This window comes from Ictalurus furcatus, chromosome 15 (assembly GCF_023375685.1).
Source record: "Ictalurus furcatus strain D&B chromosome 15, Billie_1.0, whole genome shotgun sequence".
In the NCBI taxonomy this organism is placed as follows: Eukaryota; Metazoa; Chordata; class Actinopteri; order Siluriformes; family Ictaluridae; genus Ictalurus; species Ictalurus furcatus.
Window position 1 is genome coordinate 7,453,186 of NC_071269.1, and position 20,813 is coordinate 7,473,998.

The 20,813-nt window shown below is 38.8% G+C and overlaps 2 protein-coding genes across 6 annotated transcripts in view; one reads left to right on the forward strand and one right to left on the reverse strand.

The window, feature by feature from the left end:
• itchb (itchy E3 ubiquitin protein ligase b) overlaps window positions 1–9,712 on the reverse strand; it is a 20,682-nt gene extending 10,970 nt beyond the window's left edge. The window contains exons 1-9 of one of the 3 annotated variants that reach the window (XM_053642914.1): window positions 9,477–9,712; window positions 5,407–5,497; window positions 4,381–4,522; window positions 3,807–3,931; window positions 1,695–1,829; window positions 1,524–1,569; window positions 1,270–1,433; window positions 981–1,152; window positions 555–650 (exon numbers count right to left, since the gene is read on the reverse strand). In XM_053642914.1, coding sequence (XP_053498889.1) covers window positions 555–650; window positions 981–1,152; window positions 1,270–1,433; window positions 1,524–1,569; window positions 1,695–1,829; window positions 3,807–3,931; window positions 4,381–4,522; window positions 5,407–5,476 — 950 coding nt within the window. In that variant the 5' untranslated portion in view covers window positions 5,477–5,497; window positions 9,477–9,712. Of the gene's footprint in view, window positions 1–554; window positions 651–980; window positions 1,153–1,269; window positions 1,434–1,523; window positions 1,570–1,694; window positions 1,830–3,806; window positions 3,932–4,380; window positions 4,523–5,406; window positions 5,498–6,408; window positions 8,239–9,392 lie in introns of those variants that run through there. The other 2 variants (XM_053642913.1, XM_053642915.1) reach the window with 2 other exon arrangements.
• On the forward strand, window positions 9,655–14,988 carry LOC128619063 (urokinase plasminogen activator surface receptor-like). 3 transcript variants are annotated; one of them, XM_053642927.1, is made up of 7 exons: window positions 9,655–9,726; window positions 11,484–11,549; window positions 12,296–12,555; window positions 13,441–13,545; window positions 13,634–13,777; window positions 13,931–14,038; window positions 14,369–14,988. In XM_053642927.1, the coding sequence occupies exons 3-7, from the start codon at window positions 12,459–12,461 to the stop codon at window positions 14,584–14,586; spliced, it is 672 nt and encodes a 223-aa protein (XP_053498902.1). In that variant the 5' UTR covers window positions 9,655–9,726; window positions 11,484–11,549; window positions 12,296–12,458; the 3' UTR covers window positions 14,587–14,988. The 3 variants fall into 3 exon arrangements, with proteins under 3 accessions (XP_053498902.1, XP_053498903.1, XP_053498901.1); XM_053642928.1 differs by lacking the exons at window positions 9,655–9,726; window positions 11,484–11,549; window positions 12,296–12,555 and adding an exon at window positions 12,916–13,249; XM_053642926.1 differs by lacking the exons at window positions 9,655–9,726; window positions 11,484–11,549; window positions 12,296–12,555 and having other exon boundaries at window positions 12,916–13,545.
• Window positions 14,989–20,813: the final 5,825 nt, after the last annotated feature.

Consider the following 20,813-nt stretch of genomic DNA (forward strand, 5'->3'; position numbering starts at 1 on the left):
ATTTTACTGGCATTTTATTGGTATTTTACTGGCATTTTATTGTCACTTTATTGGTATTTTACTACCATTTTATTGGTATATTACTGGCATATTATTGGCATTTTACTGATATTTTATTGGTATTTTACTGGCATTTTATTGTCACTTTATTGGTATATTACTGGCATATTATTGTCATTTTACTGATATTTTACGGGCATTTTATTGGTATATTACTGGCATATTATTGGCATTTTACTGATATTTTATTGGTATTTTACTGGCATTTTATTGTCACTTTATTGGTATATTACTGGCATATTATTGTCATTTTACTGATATTTTACGGGCATTTTATTGGTATATTACTGGCATATTATTGGCATTTTACTGATATTTTACGGGCATTTTATTGGTATATTACTGGCATATTATTGGCATTTTACTTGCATTTTACGGGCATTTGACTGATATAACTGCTCTAACATTTTAAGGCATAATTGATATCTCCGTAATAAAATGTTTACTTTTCTTTCTGTCAGTACTGTAATCATCAGATGAAGCTGAAGCTTTACCCAGGAGGCAGAGGCTCAGGTCTCTCCCACGACGTCCTCTTCTCCACATGGTCCACAAAGTACACACGTCCGCTCTGATCCTGCCGCTGCTCCCACCTGCAGCCACACACACGTTCATTATTCTTCTTTAAATACTGTACCTGCACGCTTCTACCTCAGTGAAATGATCTGTCTTCTAATCAATTATTATTATTATTACTGCTCAAATTATCTTCCTACTCAATTCTTATTATCTATTTTAATGTCTAATGTTCTAATTTCCTTATGAAGCACATTGAGCTGCATTTTATGCACACGTATATAAAAATAGATATAAGTAACATTATTATTATTATTGTGCTAATTTCTTTAAGTTAGTTTAAGATTTCCAGGGTTTTGTGTGTGTGTGTGTGTGTGTGTGTGTGTGTGCGTGCGTGTTAGTTATACCCTGGTGGCAGAGGCCCGGTGTTGGTGATGGGCATCTGGTTGGGCAGAGGTGCAATAGAGATGCCAGGGGTGGGGCCAGGGGCAGGACCAGGGGTGGGGCCAGGGATCCGCACTGGCGTCTCTGGCTGAGTCGAGCTGCTGCCGTCTGTGACTGAAGCATTAGAGGGGCATGCTGGGGAAAAAAAACAAGATGCAAAATCAAAATAAATATTAAAATCTGAGAAGTGTTCACGGTGTAGGAGTGGACTCTTGGGGAACACAGGACATTAATGACATCATGAACACTGACCCGGAGAGGACAGCGGTCGGTGTGGGGTTGGTGGTGGTGGTCGAGAGGGTCTGGGTGGCCGCTGGGGTCGTGACCCTCGATTTGAGATGGAGGGAGAGCCGGTTCCGTTGACGGCACGTCCATTAGGAACGCCTGCTATGTTCGGAGAACCCTCCCTGCTCCTCCTGGAACAAAACACACACACGCGCGCAGCTGAGTGACTTATTACAGTTTATAAACAATAGTGATGTATATAACACACGGGTAAAGGGTACCTCGTGCTGACGTCCTCACTCTGCTGTGACTCTCCGTTTGACATGGCTGAAACAGCAGAAAAATAGTCATCAGTTTCTCAGTGTGTGTGTGTGTGAGAGAGACAGAGAGAGACAGAGACACAGTGAGAGAGAGAAAGAGAGAGAGAGACAGAGAGAAAGAGAGAGACTCACTGTTATTATTAGCCTCAGCGGAGGCGAACGCTTCCGGGTCGACCTGCATGCCGTCCAGATGAACAAACAGATCTCCAACAACGTCCGTCTGCTCCTTGTCTGCGCACAGTGTCAGCGTCTGCGTCACTTCACACACTGTATATACACACACACACAAACAAGAGAACAGAAAAGTCAGGATGATGAAATTTCGACTGATGATTACACATAATTGCAATTTCTCTTGAATTTTGACACTCTAGTTATATATACACTAAACAGTAGTGTAATAACACATGCACACACATACACACACAGAGCTCTGAATAAACAAGTAAATGAACATGTGTGCCATTACAAGTGTGTGTGCCCTAACACCACCTCTTACAGAAAATGAGCTTCTGCATTTGACGAGCGAGTGATGTTCAGTACCAGTTTTGGAAGAGGAACTATAAAGGTTCCTGGCAACAACAAAAAAAGTTCTAACTGACCAGCATACTACTGACTTGCGAGTTATATATAATGTACATTTTTACTGACATTTTCATTTTTAAGGAAATTTTTTTTACATTTAATTCTATTTAGTTTTATTAAACTGAGTTCCTTTTTTTTTTGACACGCACTATAATGCTCTGGGGTTTTTCCGGGGTTTCTCTCACAGCAGTGAAATGTGGTTCAGCAGGTCTCTCCAGTTGGCTGGAATGGTCCGAAAGCTGCGCATGCCGTGCGCACACACAAACACACCTATAACAGGTAAACTGATTCAGTTCCTCTGTGCATGTGCACCGAACGTACATCCTTCAGCTTGAAACCTGACGTCACAACGGGATGCATTGGGCGGGGGGGACAAAAACACAAACATGACTCACGTGGTGAAGTCACATGATCTGAGGTCTTCTTACAATAACGACACGTTTAACATCGCTGACGTCCAAAAGGTAACGCTCCTACTCACTGACGAGTACATTTGCAAACACACCCACAATGACTAAACAAACACTGGGCAAAAAATATGGCTACAACAATACACACACACACACACACACACACACACACAAACAAACCCAAAACAGACAAACAAAGGCCCAGTCAGTACACAAGACACTCATTGTGTCATGCTTATGGAAACACACGAGCGCGCTCTCTCTCTCTCTCTTTCACACACACACTCGCACCTGTTTTTCTACCTTTGTGAGGACTTTCCATTGACACACTGATTACCGTTGCAATTTAATCTTATATCTACACTTAAACCTAACTCTAACCTTAACCTTAACCTCAGCATGGTAAAGGAAATATTTTTTTGTTTATCGAGTAAAATCGTGCACTTTTTTAAAAAAATGACACCTCATGATCATCATCCAGTTTAACAAAAAACACGCTTGCGTGTGTCTTTGTATAGAAGTCGTTTTGCACGTTCCGGCCCCGTGTCGTGCTGCAACACGCTCGGAGGAAAGAGCTCTCCGCCCTCTTCCACATACAGTACACCAGCTCACGTTTGCAGTGATTGGACAGCGTCGCTGTGATTGACAAGTGAAGGAGACACTACGCCCCCACTCAGGTTTTGCTCTCTTGACTGATTTGAAACCCAGCGATGCCATGTCACTCAATAACTCGGCTATTAATAACGTCGGCTTGAACGTAAAATATTATTGTGCGTGTTTAAATAACGTTCATGAAATAAATCTGTATGTCCCTGGCTACAAAAGATTTGAGAACGCCTTCTATACACCGCTTTAAGCGTCTCTACACCCTAAACCTGCTTAGTATTAACAGTGACACAACTGTTTTGCATAGTTTACGCATAAATTTACATATGTTCGGTCAGCGTGCCTTTATTTTCTTTACAGGCTGCAGACAGAAACGTCATTCACGCCAGGAGAACGTCACCACGTGCCAAATCTAGCCGCTGACCCATGACCTCTACGACAAGATCTTAAATCTCTCATTCTGTTTCGCCAGACGTCGCTGATTGTTTTCATACAGCAGCGTGATGCTGAGCGTTTTATTCCTTACCCGAGCTTCGTTACCGCTAAACAAATTGTGATGTAAAAACATTTTTCGTGTTACTTGAACACGGTGAGTTAATCAAAACGCCTACTGTTGGCTTTTACGGTTAAACACGGCACTCACGCTTCATGTCGTTGCTCTTGAGCGCCTCGCTGATGTCGAGCGTGGCCGTGCCCAAGAGTAGGTCAGACTTCAGCGCCTTCTGGCTCCACACGCGGAAGTTCAGCTTGCTGAAGGGCGACACGATCCTGCACACGAAAAACACAAAAACAAGCCTGTTAGGAACTATCACACTATGGATTCTGGATTCTGATTGGTCAGAAAATGCAGAGTAAGTTTCTATAACAGCAGCAGGTGTATAGAAATGCACTCGTTTCTATAGTAACAGCTCATTCACAGGACCTTGTCCGGTTCTTGCTCAGCGTAAAAGTGTAACCCTTTGATATGGTTTCATTTCCTGTACTTTTATTTAATGCTCATGGAAGGAGTCTCCGGTGTCGGAGGTAAAGCTGTACGCAGTATGCATCACACAATATACATCATACATGCCATTAGCATGATTTCATTTGGCATTAACATACAAATAAATAAATAAATAAATAAATAAAAACATCCTAGAAGCAGCCGACTTCATCAATCAGCTATTCATTTTTTTTTTTTTTCTGGTCCAGCGATTCTTTCACATCTCCACACTCACACAATGAGAGGGTTCTTCCACTTGGGGCTGTGGGTGTTGCTGCACTTCTCCGTCTTCTTGGACTGGCCGTCTACAGTCACCTCCACATACAGGCTGGGAACGAACCAGTTCTTCTTGCTCTCCTTCAGCTTGGCAGACATCACTGCAGGAACGAAAGAGGAGAAGATTATCAGGAAATCGAGAGCGAGCAGATCAGCTTTTACTTTCAGTATCAAGTGTCTCGTGATGAAGGTTTATAGAGGTGCTGGGAAGCACGACTGACTGGATTGATGTTTTATTTATTTATTTATTAAAAAAAAAAAAAAGGAGAAGTCATTTCATCACGGTCAAAAAGGTTTTCAGGAAAAAAGCTGAGTAACATCGAGCGCACGTCACGAGGTGAAGACGAAGGACGCTCTTTCTGTTCATGTTACGGAGTGAAGAGAAGAAAATGTACGACGTACTAAATCAAAAATATTTCATTAGCCATATACAGCTGTCACCACTCCATTTCTTCTCATCTTTCTTCTTTCCTTAATGTTCTAGGACATTAAATGTAACCATAAATGGATAAAAAAAAGTATGACGTGTCATTTAAAAAAAAAATTCAAATTGCTGTGGTGTAAGAGGAACAAAACGCTTGCTGTGGTGTTGGAGGAAAATAATCCGCTTCAGTGTGGGAACAGTAACACCATCACACCACCTCGTCTTTGATTATTTTCCTCGAACAGCATGACTGAGTGTTTTATTCCTTTTTACAGGGATTTTTTTATCATGTATATAATCACACCTGTATCCTGTGTGTTATTACAGTTCTGCTTCTAAAGAACAGACACCAGCTAGTTATTTATTATTTATTCACTATACAGTGCACAATTTGTCTCATATTTTATTAAACATGCAAAAAAACAACAACCCAAGAACAAAGAACGAATAATGAAAAATTCCCAACGAGACACAAATGAGAGAGACAGAAAGGGAGACAGAGGGAGAGAGACAGAGAAAAACAGAGAGAGAGAGCGAGCGAGAACGAGAGAGATGAGGTACCAGTGATCTGCAGTTGAGCCTTCATGGGCTGGCCATTTTCAGGGCCTGGTTTGGGAACGCTGGTGGCCATGAACAACGCTGGGCCTGCGACCTGAATAACACACACACACACACACACACACACACACACACACACACACACTTAGCCACGTCATGACATGAGTTTATACTCAGCAGGTGTTTTAGTGTCTCTGGTTACACGCTACACTGTCCAGCTTTATACGGCCAGAATCAGGAAGCAGCAGAGTTCCTCCAGTCACACGCCTGAGTTTACTCCCCACTCACACGCTTTCACTCAGCAGAACTCTCTCCGAAGCACAGCAGAACACCACCACAGGGAAATGCGTCCCATTATTTAAAACACACACTACATCATCGTAGCTGTCCTTTTACAGCCCCTCCGGCCTTTCGTCATTCTGCACTCACAGAAATTAATCAAGAAAAAACGCTGTAATATTCAGAGGAGCTCGCAAGTGTTCTGTAGATTCGGACCGAGACGCATCACAACACGACGCGCACTCGGCCAAAGCCCTCTTCGATTCACATGCGTCGAACACGAGTACAGCTTAAACATCTCATTTACCAACGAACATCGCTGCGAAAGGGCGTGCGACTGCAATTTCTCCAATTCAAGAAGTTTTCCGCAAAAAAAAAAAACACCACCACAAAAGCTTGTATTGCAACATTTTGACATCACGTTCCCTTCTCGGGGAAAAGGAAGGCGTTCTAGTAATTCCGGGATGGATTTTACGTCTCACACTTTACGAGAACGCAATAAAATATCGCCTGAGCTCTATAACAGACTGAGTGATAACGTTCAGCTTGAGGTTATACGATATCAGCCCCAACCCCCCCCCCACCCGGAACGTTATCATACTTCCTTTACGTTTTGTCTTGGGCAAATTCGCTCAGGTTACTCGTTGTAAGACTGCCGTTATCTCAACTCAGGACTGAATAACTCTTTACGTACAGTACAGTGTAACAGTAGCTTAGAACATGTACCTGCAAACGACACGGACCATCGCTCGTCCCACCTCAGGCTCTGCTAGGACGAGCTGAGAGCTACACTACAGTCACATTACATTACTCATTACTCTTTATTCCTCACTCATTACTCCAGTTTATTCAGCGCTCCTGTCAGACTCAAATCCGATCTAAACTTTCCTGTTTCACGGTCCGACTCCTACACAGAGCTGATTACTGCGACATACAACACACTCACTCCGTCATTAACATTACCTTACTAACAATGCATCTCTCTCTTCTCTCTCTCTCTCTCTCACACACACACAGAGGTTGTATAAACTTTCAGGCTCAGGGTTAATAATTTATTGATGTTCACATGGCTGCACTTTGTCACAAGTAACCCTGTGGAATTTTTTTTATAAAAGCATATGCAAATAAAGTGCGCAAAAATAAAGCGTGTATATGGTGTGTACACACACACAATTTGGAAAATATATATCTATTTAGATTTTTTAATTTTATTTATTAATTTAATGTTTTATTTGTTTTTCTTGGAAATAAAGAATGATGTGTTAATTTAGTAGCGGTTTGTTTGTTTATATAATTATTCATTTTGAATGAAAAATAACACAAACATGGAAAAATCTAATTGGAAATTAAGTTGTGTCTGTTTATTTATTATTATTATTTTTAAAAACAACAACTTTATTTTAGTTAATTTTCGGATAACCTTTAGCTGGGCAAAGAAGAGACGCTGCTAATATTTACAGTCAGATCCAGAATTATTGGCACCCTCAGTAAAAATGGACTGGGCAAGAAAAAAAAAAAAAAAAAAAAAGAAGTCTTTTAATATCAGTTTAAATCGCAGACTGTGAAAAACACGAGAGAAATCTAACTTTTAATTAAAATTTTAAGATAAATAAAAACACCTCGTGTCAGAAATATTGGCACCCTTTAGAAATCCCTATGCCAACAAAGCTGTACGTAAACTGTAATGACGCACGTTCACATTATGCTTTTTTTTTTTTTTTTACATGTTTTGTTTTTGACCATCTGTACCAAGCGTGTCAATAATTCTGGAGCTGACCGACCGTACATGTGATATCGTCTTCTTCATACCTAGTTTGAAGGAAACAAAGTTAAACGTCATTAATATGAAATTACAGTGTGCTCGATGATCAGAACTTGCTCTAGCATAGAAATAAATCACACCGCGTGATCTATCCCAGACTTTCATACGTAAACGCTGCAGATAATCCTGAACCATGAAGTATAAAGAACATCCTCGTTTCTGCGCTGGAGAACTTCCGAGCGTTTTAATGATCAACAACAAAATAAATTCGTCACATCGACGTCAGCAATAACTCTACGTTGATTGAGAAATCATTCCCATGGAGGTTTTAATAATCTCACTAGCTGAGATGAAGCTGAGGTGACATTGCTTGTGTACAAGGTCTGATTTTATGTGTATATATGTTCCTAACATATAAATATATAGCTAGCTAATTAACTAACGTGCTAACTTGCAGGCCTGCGTGTCGGTTACGAAGAAAGCGATGCATGAAATTAACTTTCTGTTGTAAATACTTCCGTAACACCAACACCGTTATGCGACGTCTTTTTGAGTGAAAACTGACTTTTAATCAGGACACTATCTAAACTGTTTCACACTTGTTCTGTGAACGTTTCCAATCTTGCAAATTGTAGGTTTCGGTGAGATAACCGCCACAAAGTTGGCTTTTCATCACACATAACACATCATAAAGTGTTTTTATACGTTTTATTTATTTATAAAGTGTGTACTGATTGCCATGGTGACGTTTTCTGTACCGGGACATTCGTTTAGCATTTATGGAAGCGTAAACTCTTCTGTCCTGAAGATGTCAGGACACGTAAAGTTGCGACAACGTTAGGACACCGTGGACCAGTTTCGTAACGTTACGTTTCCCGGTGTTTTAAAGAAAGAGGCGTTTACGTTTTTTTGTGGTTTCTCAGTAATGTGACGAGTTGCGTTGTTTTTGTTATTGTTGTCCTGCCCGATTAACTACAAGAGGGAGGAAAAAACAGAGCTTGGTGATGGAATAAGCGGTTTAGAGATGCTACTGTAAAGTGAACTTGTTCCTCAGATGTTCCACAACATTAAATGTAAATATACACAAATAAATAAAAAAAAGTGTTCCTGAGTGAGTAAATAAAAACAACAACCACCTGTAAGAGTAGGCAAATGTATGTGGTACCTATAACAAGAATTAAACACGCTGTTATAGGAAAATAATCAACTTCAGGTGGTAAGAGTAACGCCACTTCATCACACCACCCTGTTGTTGATTATTTTCCTGTAAAAGCTCAACACCAAGGGGTTGAGTTAGAGCTGTTTTACTCATCAGGATGAGTTGTGTATGTGCTTATGGCACATTTTGTTGGTAAGCTTATAAAAGAAACATTAAGTACAAAAATGAGATGTTTTCCCACTACAGTTTTTAATGTACTAATGTTAAAACAAAGATTTTTAAAGTCTTAAAACTCGACCTAAAGGTGAAACTTCCTAGTGAAATCAGTAATAAGGCCAAACAACACGCCGCATTCATAAACGTCTTGATGTTTGTTGTCTAAACTGAATGTTTTATTTAAAATGACCCATGAATCTCTTCAATATAATTTGTTTTAATCTGTTAAATAAATCTCCAGCTAGCAAATTTGCTAAACTAAAGTTAAAAACTACACCAGAAACAAAACTAACACGGAGAAGAGTTCTGCCTGAAACTGGAGGCACCTGCTTGGCAAGTAAATGTCAGTGGCGGAATCTCAAATACTCTCCCACTCCCTACACAGGCGCACTACATAGCGCGCAAAACAACAACCTCAACTGCACTATCTAGTGCACTACTCGTTCAATTGATACCAGCCCAGTATCGCTGACAGCGGCGAGCTAATAATGACAGCGTTGTTAGCTTAGCCAGCGACGATAATCACAAACGTTTCGGGAATATTTATCGATTTTTAAATAATAAATCTCCTACCTTAATAGAGTTGCGGATCAAATTTGAAGCACCAAACTCCTCCTTGTTTTTATTTAAAAATTTTTTTTTAATCCTCCGGCTTACTTCGGGAGATAAACTTCCGCCATATTCCTGTTCCCGGTCGGTGTCGCGTGACCGGAAGTAAGGCGGGGCGACTGATTAGCGCCAACTAGTGAATCCGTGGGACACAAACAAACAAACAAAGCAAGAAAACAAACAAACACACACACACACACACACACACACACACACAGTCTGAAAGACTCTGTAACTGCAGTGAATATAAATCAAACTCAGAATCAGAATAAAATAAGAAGAGTTACACGCAGGAATGGTGAATATGTTACATTATTTTATGTGTATTTAGTTATAGCTTTTTATTACAACAGCAGACAAATAAATTGTTGCTGAGCCGGGTCACGTGCTAGTCGGGAGCCAATCACAGGACAGCAAACGTCAGCATATTTAAATATATGCAGTTTCCTCCAGCCACATCCTTCGTCTTTTCTTTTCTTTTCATGTATACAATTAAAGTATACTCAGCTGTCTCACAGGCAATCTTGTGGAACGTTACTGCTCTCTTGTGGACATAAGTTGACATTACACTAATTTAATTCGTTAAACGCTTTCCCCCTTTTTTCTCTCTCTGTTCTTTAGTAGAATTAAGGGCAATTATAATTTTTTTTTTGAGAAACAAGTCTTTTATTTTCTTCGGGCGTTTTTCAAGATTTTTATTTAATTTTTTGACCTGTCTGTATTTAATTAAACTGCACTGATCTGGTGGAATTTCTTGTGAAATTTCACTGCCCTCTTGCGGGCCTAATTCGACATTACACTAATTCATTTGTCACGCTTTCTTTCCTTTTGAAAAATTAAGGAGAGTTAAGGAGATTTCTTGAGAATTCATTATCCTCTGATTAAAACTGGTCTCTAGAACACATTACAAGGTACATGTGTTCTAGTACATATATAAACATTTTGCACATTCTTGTTCCTAAGACTTAGAACTTAAATCCAATAGTAACGATCAAGATTGGTCACAGTTCCACTTTTAGGGTCAGTTTATATATAATGGGGTTGAGCATTATATATAAAGGGTAAGAGCCTCAGTCTTAATTTTTTTTAGTGGGTACCTGGGTAAGTATAGTGTGCATGTAGAACATTTCAAGTGACTACACTTGTTGCTTTTATCACAGGAGAAACAACACCACAGCTCTGTTTATGATGCTGTTCAATGGTAAAACACCTACCTAAACGCTGCACTTCCATATTTAGATCAAATCGATTAATGCATACCAACTGTACACCTGTATCAATATGATCGATCAGGCTGGTTCTTCCAATCTGGCCCTCAAGGTCCACTGTCCTGCAGAGTTTAGCTCTAATCTGAACCTCAAAATTTTTACAGCAGAATGCTACTATAGAGGACTTATTTCTGTAAAAATTTCAGGTTCGTATCTGGTCCCCCACCAGAGATATTCAACCAAAAGTGAGGGAAATTTTTTTTTTAAATTGCACTTTCTCATTCCCATTAAAAATAAATAATAAATAAGAGAAGTCTTAAACCTGAAATGTTCTGCATGCACACTAGACTAGTCTAGCTACCCCCCTAAAAAATTAAGACTGAGACTCGAACCCTTCCCACTATAAATTGACCCTAAATGTGGAACTGTGAGCAATCTTGAGCATTACGATTGGATTTAAATTCTAAGTCTAAGGAACACGAATGAGCAAAATGTTTATATATGTACACGTACCCTGTAACATGCTCCAGAGAACAACCTTTGTTCCAAGGCACTAGAACCATCCGGAGCCGAGAAATTGAGGTTTCAGTTTTGGAAAATTAGACAAATTAAAAACAGTCGATCAACTTGCATTGGACCACTTGAGATGGAATAACTTATTCACTAAGAAATGGAAGATTTATGTAAACTTTTATTTAAAATATAAATAAAAAATAAGCCGATAAATGCATTTAAGACAAGGACATAATGACCTGCTTATCTACTCACGTCTTTGGATAAACCAGATAAGAGAGAGAGTTACCATAACCCTGTTGTATTGTCATAACATTATGTGGAGGTTTCTCAGCATCAGCACTGGTGAGAAAGTCCAGCGTAATTTCAGAGCGAATTCACAAGAGTGGCACACAATGAGGTATCTATGAATATGAATATGAATATGAATAATAAATATAAATAATCTATGAATATGAAAAATATGGCTTTTACATTAAGTATTATGATGAGATGATAACATTCTCTTCTGTTTAAATTTGTAAAGTCAGGCATTTTTAAAGTAATGTTACTTATCCCACGTGGTGAAGTTGGATGTGGCATGAATTGAAATGAAATCAGATCTTACAATGCTTATTATAACATTACAGCAGTAGTATAATTAAGGTTGATGTTTCAAGAAGATTATTTGGCACTGTCACGTTGTGTACTGGTGAATGTCCTAAAAATAGACTTTATATATAGACGTAAATAGATGTTCTTCTTTTTAGCAGGGAAATATTTTTTCATTCAACATGTTATACATTTCCACATATTTGGTCCCTAACCAGACTTTGTCCTGTTTATCTGTCTTTAAGCGTGTGTGTATGTGTGTAATCATCTGCTTCACATCCTTTTTATTACACCTAACAAACACTAATAGTTCCAGTGTCGAGATAGTGATAGATATTAGATTTTAGCTTTTGTACAGCCATGCCCTGAAATCTAGTGGAAAGCTTTCCCAGAAGAGCGGCATTGTAACAGCAAAGGGGGAATAAATTGTGCTGTAAATCTATAATCCACACACTTCTGACACTGTGACTTATGGTTACTGAAACTTGAACACTAACTGGAAATGACCCGATAGGAGTTATCTTTCGAAAACTTTATGGTAAACTTTTATTGTAGGTATACAGTTGCAGAAGTGAGCAGTAAAATCACTTCATCAGCTTCATTTCTTTGATGCGTGCTACGAGGCCAAGCTGTTCATTTCACAACCACGCCTAAATGCTGCTTACTCAGATCATCTGAATCGTCTCTAAGAGCTACACCCCTTAGATCAGACTCATATATGATCCAAATGACAGCTTTTTATCACAACGACGGTTTCTCACGAACGATGATGTGGCAGCTCACTTCCGTAATCATCTGCCTGTCTTTCTCCAGCGGTATGGGATATTTCTTTAAATATTTAATAAGTACTTAAGACTTTGTGTAATGTGTAACGTTTACATATATTATTGAAGTATTCTCTTAACACATAGTATTATTGATTATACCACAGTGCTGGGAGATTCTGGATTCTGATTGGTCAGAAGGTGTTGATTCTTTTTCTATAACAGCAGCTCTGACAGTAGCGCAGCTGCAAATCGCAGGTTTATATTAATGCGCTCGGTCTAATACATTAAATAGTATATGTTTCTATAGTAACAGCTTGTTCTCAGGGACTTGTTTGGCAGATGCTCCAGATAATCTGAGATTTAACATAACTAGATAAAAAAAATGTGCTGTTAATTAACAAGGAATAACGTGCATAATCGTAATATGGTGAAATTAATGCTACATTTATGGAAGGAGTCTCCAGTATCAGCGCTGTGAAACAGTCAGATGTAGAGCTGTAGCTTTAGGATTTCCAACATCTTCATGTCCGAGGAGTTTACGCTTTGTGTAATGACAGGAAATAATTAGCTTTGTGGACTTTCTTTAGTCAATAAAAATCTTAATTGTTGTCAAATTGCTGTTGTATAAAAGGAATAAGACACTTCAGGACATCCTACTATGGGAAACTAATCAACTTTTTTTTGTTGTCGTAAGAGTAATTCATCTTCATCACATCGCTCCACAAATGATTTTTCCATAACGGTATGAGACAGAGTGTTTTATTCCTTATTTAAACCGTAGTTTGATTTTCAGTGCAGGGTTTTGAAATCTGAAGTTATTTGAATGTCAGTAGATGTGGATAAATGTACTAATTAATAGACTGTTGGATTTATGGTTTTCAATCTCTCTCTTTTTGTTTTTTTGTAACCGGATTTATTCTCATCACATTCCAGCTCTGACACTGAGGTGTTATCATTGCTCCCAGGATTGTGAAACTAACTCAAACACTATGAACTGCTCACACGCATGTTCTGTCAACTACGTCGTGTCATATGACAGTAAGAAAGCCCATTCGGTATGAAATAAATTTGGTGAGATGCTCTCTGAAATACATTTCTCTACTAAATCATTTATTGTATTCTTTAGATGGCATGAAGAGTGAATATGGCTTTAAGTCATGTGCTGATAATGGGGAATGCATAAACTATAGTGTGAACCTGGGATATGCCAAACTGGCCATTAGCCAGGAATGCTGCAATTCCGATCTCTGCAACAGTGGACCTTTTCCAGGTAGAACCAGAGATTTTTGCACATTTTTACACATTCACATTCTTTAATATTATTTCAACATGTAACAATACAAAATGAGACCGAACATTTGGAATTTGCAATCAGGACGCTAATGCGGTTGATTTATTTATTTTTACTTGTTTACCTGTTAAGCTGTAGACCTGCGTCCCAATGGGAAAAAGTGTTACTTCTGTGTTGGAGACAACTGCTTAGGAAATCTGCAGTGTGAGGGACTTGAAGATCACTGCCTCACTTACATAGGTAAAATTGTTTACAGCAAAGGGGGAACTAAATCTGAAATGGGATTTTCAACAAACACAAGGTCAGGTGTTCCTAAACCTTTGGTCACATACACATAAAGTGTGTGTATATACTCAAAAATGACCTCAAATGGCATCAGACTAAATGAGACCAAACTACATCAGTCATGTCTAACTAAGACATGCATGTGTTTTACATAAACTCTGCCTAAGAACCTAACTCCTGCACAACTGTCTGAATATCAATGTGGGCAACATCACTATTAAACCCTAACTGGCAATTGAATTGAAAGTGAAATATTTGAAAATGTTTCCACATTTTTTCTTTCAGATACTCTCACTGGCCACGAGCTCAATATAAAAGGATGTGCAAGTAAAATCCTGTGTGATTTTGCTACATCTGGCCTGGCTTTAACCAGAATGAATATCACCAACAGACAGGTGACTTGGAAGTGCTGTAAGGGGAACCTCTGTAACAGTGCTGCGAGTGCTACACTGAGTTTCTTCCTCGTGTTGCTCTTCCTGCTTTCCTCTTTCCTCCTCTACTGAGCTTGAGGTCAAGTCAGATCTCTCAGTCTACATTTCTGTCCTCTCTCGCTGTTAAATTTAATGATAACACTAATTATTATTTTAATCAACGTTGATAATACACTGGCGTCCCAATCAGGATGTATTCCCACCTCACACACGACGTTCCTGGGATGTGCACCAGATCCAGCGTGACCCTGACATCTGTAAAGCAAACTGAGAAGTTTCACTACAATCTCGTGGACATACATTGACCTTACCTTATCAGTTATCTGTCACACACTTTTTCCACCACCTACAGAAACGTATAAAAGAAGAATTTATTTTGTCTGAACTGCAAGAGATGTTGAGGTGTTACACCAGAAATTGCTGGGAATGTAAATCATGATATGGTGTAATGGTATTAAAATTGCATTAAAATGGCGAGTGTTTCCATGTTCCTGTTTCACAAGTAGGACGTGTGGTTTTGCAATGGTATTTCCATGCGTTCTGAACATATTATGTCCAGTTTTACGACATAATGTGCTGAAATGTTCGTGTTTTTCTCATGTGGTCACATCCAGTACTCACACAATGCTCACACTGTTTTAATCGCATGCCAAAAACATGATCGCATGTGAAATGTGTGAAATGTGTGAAATGATAGTTACATCAGTTAAGCCCCGATTAATTATATGATACAAACACAAATAGGTGAAAGAAAAAGACTTTGAATCACATTTCCATGATGTTAATACAAAGAACAGCATTTTCCACAGTGAATGAACTGAGAACAGAAAAAATATTTATTTATTTATGTTTGAAAAAAATCACATCTAAAGAGAGACAGATTTAGAAACAATGTTCTCCTGGTCCATGAAACTCCGTCCGCTGATGTACTGATATCATACTGATCTGATAATGTGTATACACACACACACACACACACACACACACACACACACACACACATACATATATATATATATATATATATATATATATATATACTTGGGGGCATGTCACATGATAGGGAAGGCTTAGGGGGGCTTTAGTTGCCAAAGGTTGAAGAACCTCTGACTTAGATCATGTTCATGTGGGTCAGAAAGTGGTTTTTCATGCAGTAAGCAGACTCATGTGATTGCTTCATTAGCATCAATATTTTCTACATTTTAGTTCTTAAAGTTCTATGTATTCTTACGACATTTCTTATCTGTCTCTGAACATCTCCATGGTACTCCCAAAGTTGATCAGCCATTGCAGCTAAAGTAATCTGTTGAGCGTTCAGCGATTGCAGGATCATGTGGTAGTTGTCAGTGTTTCCCATGACCCTTCATTCTTCCTGCCTTTTCTTCTGCTCTTTCCTTTCTTGCTCTTCTCTTCTCCCTGATGGATCTTTTTGCAGTATGAGATGTCAGATCGTCCTCTGATGGAGGCTTTAGTAATATTCGGGAAGAAGTCACCAAAAGTTACAGTTTTGTTTCTGGGTGTAATTTGTTCAATTGTTGAGATAGGAGATGCGATGCAACGGGAGGCTGAGAGCTCCATATCAGAATCAGGGCCATCTAAAACAAGTGATAGAAACAAAACCAGATTTAGTGTTCTACAACCATGTCCTTAACTGATTTGAGGTGTGCGGTCTCTGGCTGGATGAGAAGACGAGACCTTTTGAGATTTGTAAAGAGTACTTTGAAGATCTAGAAAAACTGTAAGGCGGAACATTTAAGACATTTTTCTTTCAAGAATTTACTTTCAATATTTTTCACAATTTGAGTAAATACTCTGCATAATAATAATAATAATAATAATAATAATAATAATAAAGCTGGATGTTGACAACTTCTGCAGTCCTCCAGCAGTGAGGTCACTAGTCATTCTCATTCTCATGCTCATTACCCCAAAGCTCACATATTTCTCTGTCTGTGTGTGTGTGTGTGTGTGTGTGAGAGAGAGAGAGAGAGAGAGAGAGAGAGAGAGAGAGAAGGAATTCAATACAATGAAATAGAATTATATTACGTGACGATGTATACCGTCTATGCTGAGCTTGATTAATTTTATTATTTTATTTCCCTCGTTTAGCTGATGCTGGCCAACTGAGTTGTTACGCCTGTAGTCCTTCTGGCTGTGAAAAATATGTCGAGGTGACCTGTCCCTCAGGTTTTGATTACTGCCTCACTGCATAAGGTGAGTAATACAAATCTATGCATTTATAAAAAATATTCAGAGTAACACTTTAAATTAAATATTTAACTTTAAATATTAACTATTGGAGACAAATGATTAAGCATTATGCGTCATTACTAATAAATGAGCCAAATAGTCTACACACAATGTTTATGTAATATGTATCCAGGATTCAGAAACTATTAGCACTTAATGAGACCAATTGCTCTCTCTCTCTCTCTCTCTCTCTCTCTCTCTCTCTCTCTCTCTCTCTCTCTCTCTCTCTCTCAGCTACTTTGCTTGACAAGAAGTTTACTTTGAAATCTTGTGCAACACAGCAGCTCTGTTCCGTGGCTCAATTGTTTTTACCGGGAGCTACTACTGAAAACGTGAAGTGTTGCCAGGGGAACCTGTGTAACGGTGCTGAGAGCTTCACACTGAGTTTCCTCCTCATGTTTGTCCCTCTGCTCTCCTCCGTCCTCTTCTAATGACCTCTGAGGAAAAATCTCACTTAGAGCTTTAGCTACTACAAGGGTACACAATAAAGATGAAATGATTCTCTTTTTGTACTTCACTGTACTGCCATTTATAACAAAGTTCTGTCAATAAATTTTGTTGACTCATAACTGCATTAATTGTTGTGTTTGTCCAAATAAATTCTCATTTAACACACACATGCACACACACACACACACACAAACTTATATAACAGTTTGTCACCACGTAGTATCAGTAGCGGTATATTAGCTCATTATCTGCAGTAGCAGGTGATAAAAAGCTCTCATAAAAATTTACACTGTTCTTCATATTTATTTAATTTTCTAAGCTACTGTGATGTTTGAGTGGGCGAATGTTATTCAGGAAAAAACTCTGGCCCCTGCTGTTGTCTTCATTATTCTACACTGTAAAAAATTTACACAATTTAGCAATTGCACAGTAATTTACTGGAAAACTGGGATGGCAACAGGTGTAAAACACTGACAGTAAAGTACCATAATATCATACATAGTATTAAATAACACATAATACACGGTACACTTGCTCGATGCAGGATACAACTACGCTGAAGGGTTCCTCTTCAGGACCCAATCAAGGCAGTTTGGTGGTGCTGGGATTTGAACACACGGCATTTTCATGTGTCTCAAAACCACCGAGACACCACAACTAGCTCAACTACTGTAGCTTTTACGGATTCAACCCAAATTGCCAGTAAGTTACTGTAAAAATTTACAAGAATTGTTTACAGTGTACTTATTCATAAAAAGTCTGCACTTTTTTTGACTGGATCATAACAGACCAAAGTTCACTCAGGTTGTGTGGGGCATGACCAATCACTGCTTTATAGTTCTTTATTAGTAATGTTTTATAACCAATGTAAAATTATACTGAGAGTGCGGATAAAAAGTGTGACTAAAAGTAGGTGGACACCAGAGCATCACCCTCTTATGTGCTTGTTAAACATCATCTTCAACTTGGCATGTCTTTGCTGCTATAAGTATCAGAGTTTGGAACTTGTTAGTGAGAGGTGCCAACTAAGGAAAGGTTTTACACAAGTTTCTGTCACTTTTGCTGCTCAGACATTTGATGAATTGACTTGTTGGAAAGGTGGAGTTCTGCTGTATGACAATGTCACGTTGAAGGTCACAGAGCTCTTCGGTATGAGTTAGCAAAGGGTGTGACTGAAATGCCCCAAAACAGTTCTACTTATAGGGGATATGCCCAAGCAAATCCCACAGCAAGGCATTTTGCTGTCTACCCCCAGAATGCATTGGTATTCGCAGCAATCTACTGTATTACTGAAAAACAGCCAGCTTACTGTAAAATCATGATGTCATTTATGTGGCAATTCATTACAGTGCAGGAAGTGCAACCTGCTTCATCTTCACGGCTTCACACTTCTGCATGCTTTTACCCAAAGGTAAGGAATCTCATTTGTGTGTGTGTGTATGTGTGTGAGAAAGAGAAAGAGAGAATGAGAGAGAGAGAGAGAGAGATTGAAAAGAGAGAGAGAGACTTATAAAGTGGTATGAAATAGAAGGTGTCCCAAAAGTCTCCATACATTGCCGAAATTAACACTTTTTTTTCCCTTTTTTTTTTTTTTTTTTTTTACAAAACATCCTGTACATGATTGCCATTTGTTTGTAAAAACACACGGAGTCATCTCCCTGACTCATGATGAATTGTATTAACACATCTGGTGTTATGCATGTAATTACACGTCCATCGCGACCCTGTGACAACTTCCTGATCTGGTCCCGAGAATGATTTCAATACTTTTGTTGAAGGAATTCTCGAAGGCTATCTGGGGGAAAAAATACCAAGTATGAAAATTTTTTAGAAGACATTTTGCCAAAAAGTGTTAATTTCCCGTATGTATGGAGACTTTGGGGACAGCATGTGGCATTTTTTACACTTAAAAATGCTTTTCATAGCCTACAGTGCATGCTGTAATATATAGCATTAACCCACGCTGTCAATGCTAAGATAAAAAGAAAAGGCATCACATTCTTTCCTTTGGTACAACTGAATTCTTGTAGGTGGAACAGTTAATAACTAACCAATTAACTAACTATTTATTTATTTATTTAGTTAGTTAATCACTCAGGATTGTGCAATATACTTGCAGGGAACTGAAGTAATTTCACAGAAATAGGCGAGGTCACAGTGTTGACATTTAAAAGAAATAAAGGTGGGATGTTTTGGAGAAAAGCAGAAATGAAACTAAGTGTCTAAGTAAAATAGACCAAAATGTAATGTTTTAGCTAAAATGAAAAATATTCTTGGTAATAGGAGTCCTTGTTGCACAGAACACTTTAATTCTGATATATTGACATGAAATTATGATATCAGTTTCAACAAGCTTCTTCTTATGAAAAAGGCACTATACTTACCTATGTACCTCTGAAAAAAAATCAAGATTGATGTGGTGCAAAGTGTTTATATATGTCTGTGTACCTTGTACTGTGCTCTAGAGATCAGTTTTTGTTTGAAGGAGGTAGAACCAAGCTGAGCCGAGATATTGAGGTTAAAGCACTATTGACTTATAAAGCAGTAAACGGTCTCGCACCACAGTACCTGAGCGAACTTTTGGTATTTTATGAGCTGCCATGCCTACTTTGATCAGAAGGTGCAGGCTATTTGTTGGTACCTCAAATAGTGAAGGATACATCAGGGGGAAGAGCTTACTCTTACAAAGCCCCAGAGTTATGGAACAGCGTTCCAATAAGTGTTCAGGACTCAGGCACAGTCTCAGTGTTTAAGTCCAGGCTGAAAACATATTTGTTTACTTAAGCTAACCATGAATAGTCTCCCTTTTACGTAAAGTACACAGTCTTATCCATTACGGAACAGTAAGCATATCTAACAATCTTTTTACCTCCCTCTCCCTCTCTCCTTCTGTCGAGCTACATGTGATTTTATGAAAATTCCAGTGATCCTGACCCTTTCTGCTCTCCGGAACTACCTGATCCAGCCTCTGGATGGAGCTCTCATTAACTGGAGCCTACGTTCTGCCACTGAGGATGACCCCAAGCGATGCAGCCTGGAGACTGCTGAGAACGGTGCTGCTTGAAATACCATGGAAATGGTTTTGCACCTTAATTTCACATGAACAGTTGCGCTATGTTGCTGGAAGTATGGTTGCTGCTATGGCATTAGGACTGCAATTACCACATACAGTTTTGCACTCAGGTGTCCTTTAGTGAACAGTGGACTAGTTCAACAAACAGACTTCAAGTTAAAACCATAATGAACTTTCTTTTAATTTCACACTATCCGTTGTTACCCAGATGAGGACGGGTTCCCTTCTGAGTCTGGTTCCTCTCAAGGTTTCTTCCTCTTATCATCTTAGGGAGTTTTTCCTCACCACCGTCACCACCGTCTTGCTCAATAGGGATAAATTCACACACTTAAAATCTGTATCCTGTGTTTATATGTTTCTGTAAAGCTGCTTTGAGACAATGTCCATTGTTAAAAATGCTATGCCAATCAAATTGAATTGAATTGAAAAGCAAGTAAAATTAAAAATGAAAACCGGTGGTTCTGCAATGCCAATACATAGAGGTAATCAATGAGCAACCAAGCAACCAACTTTGCATTTATTGGAC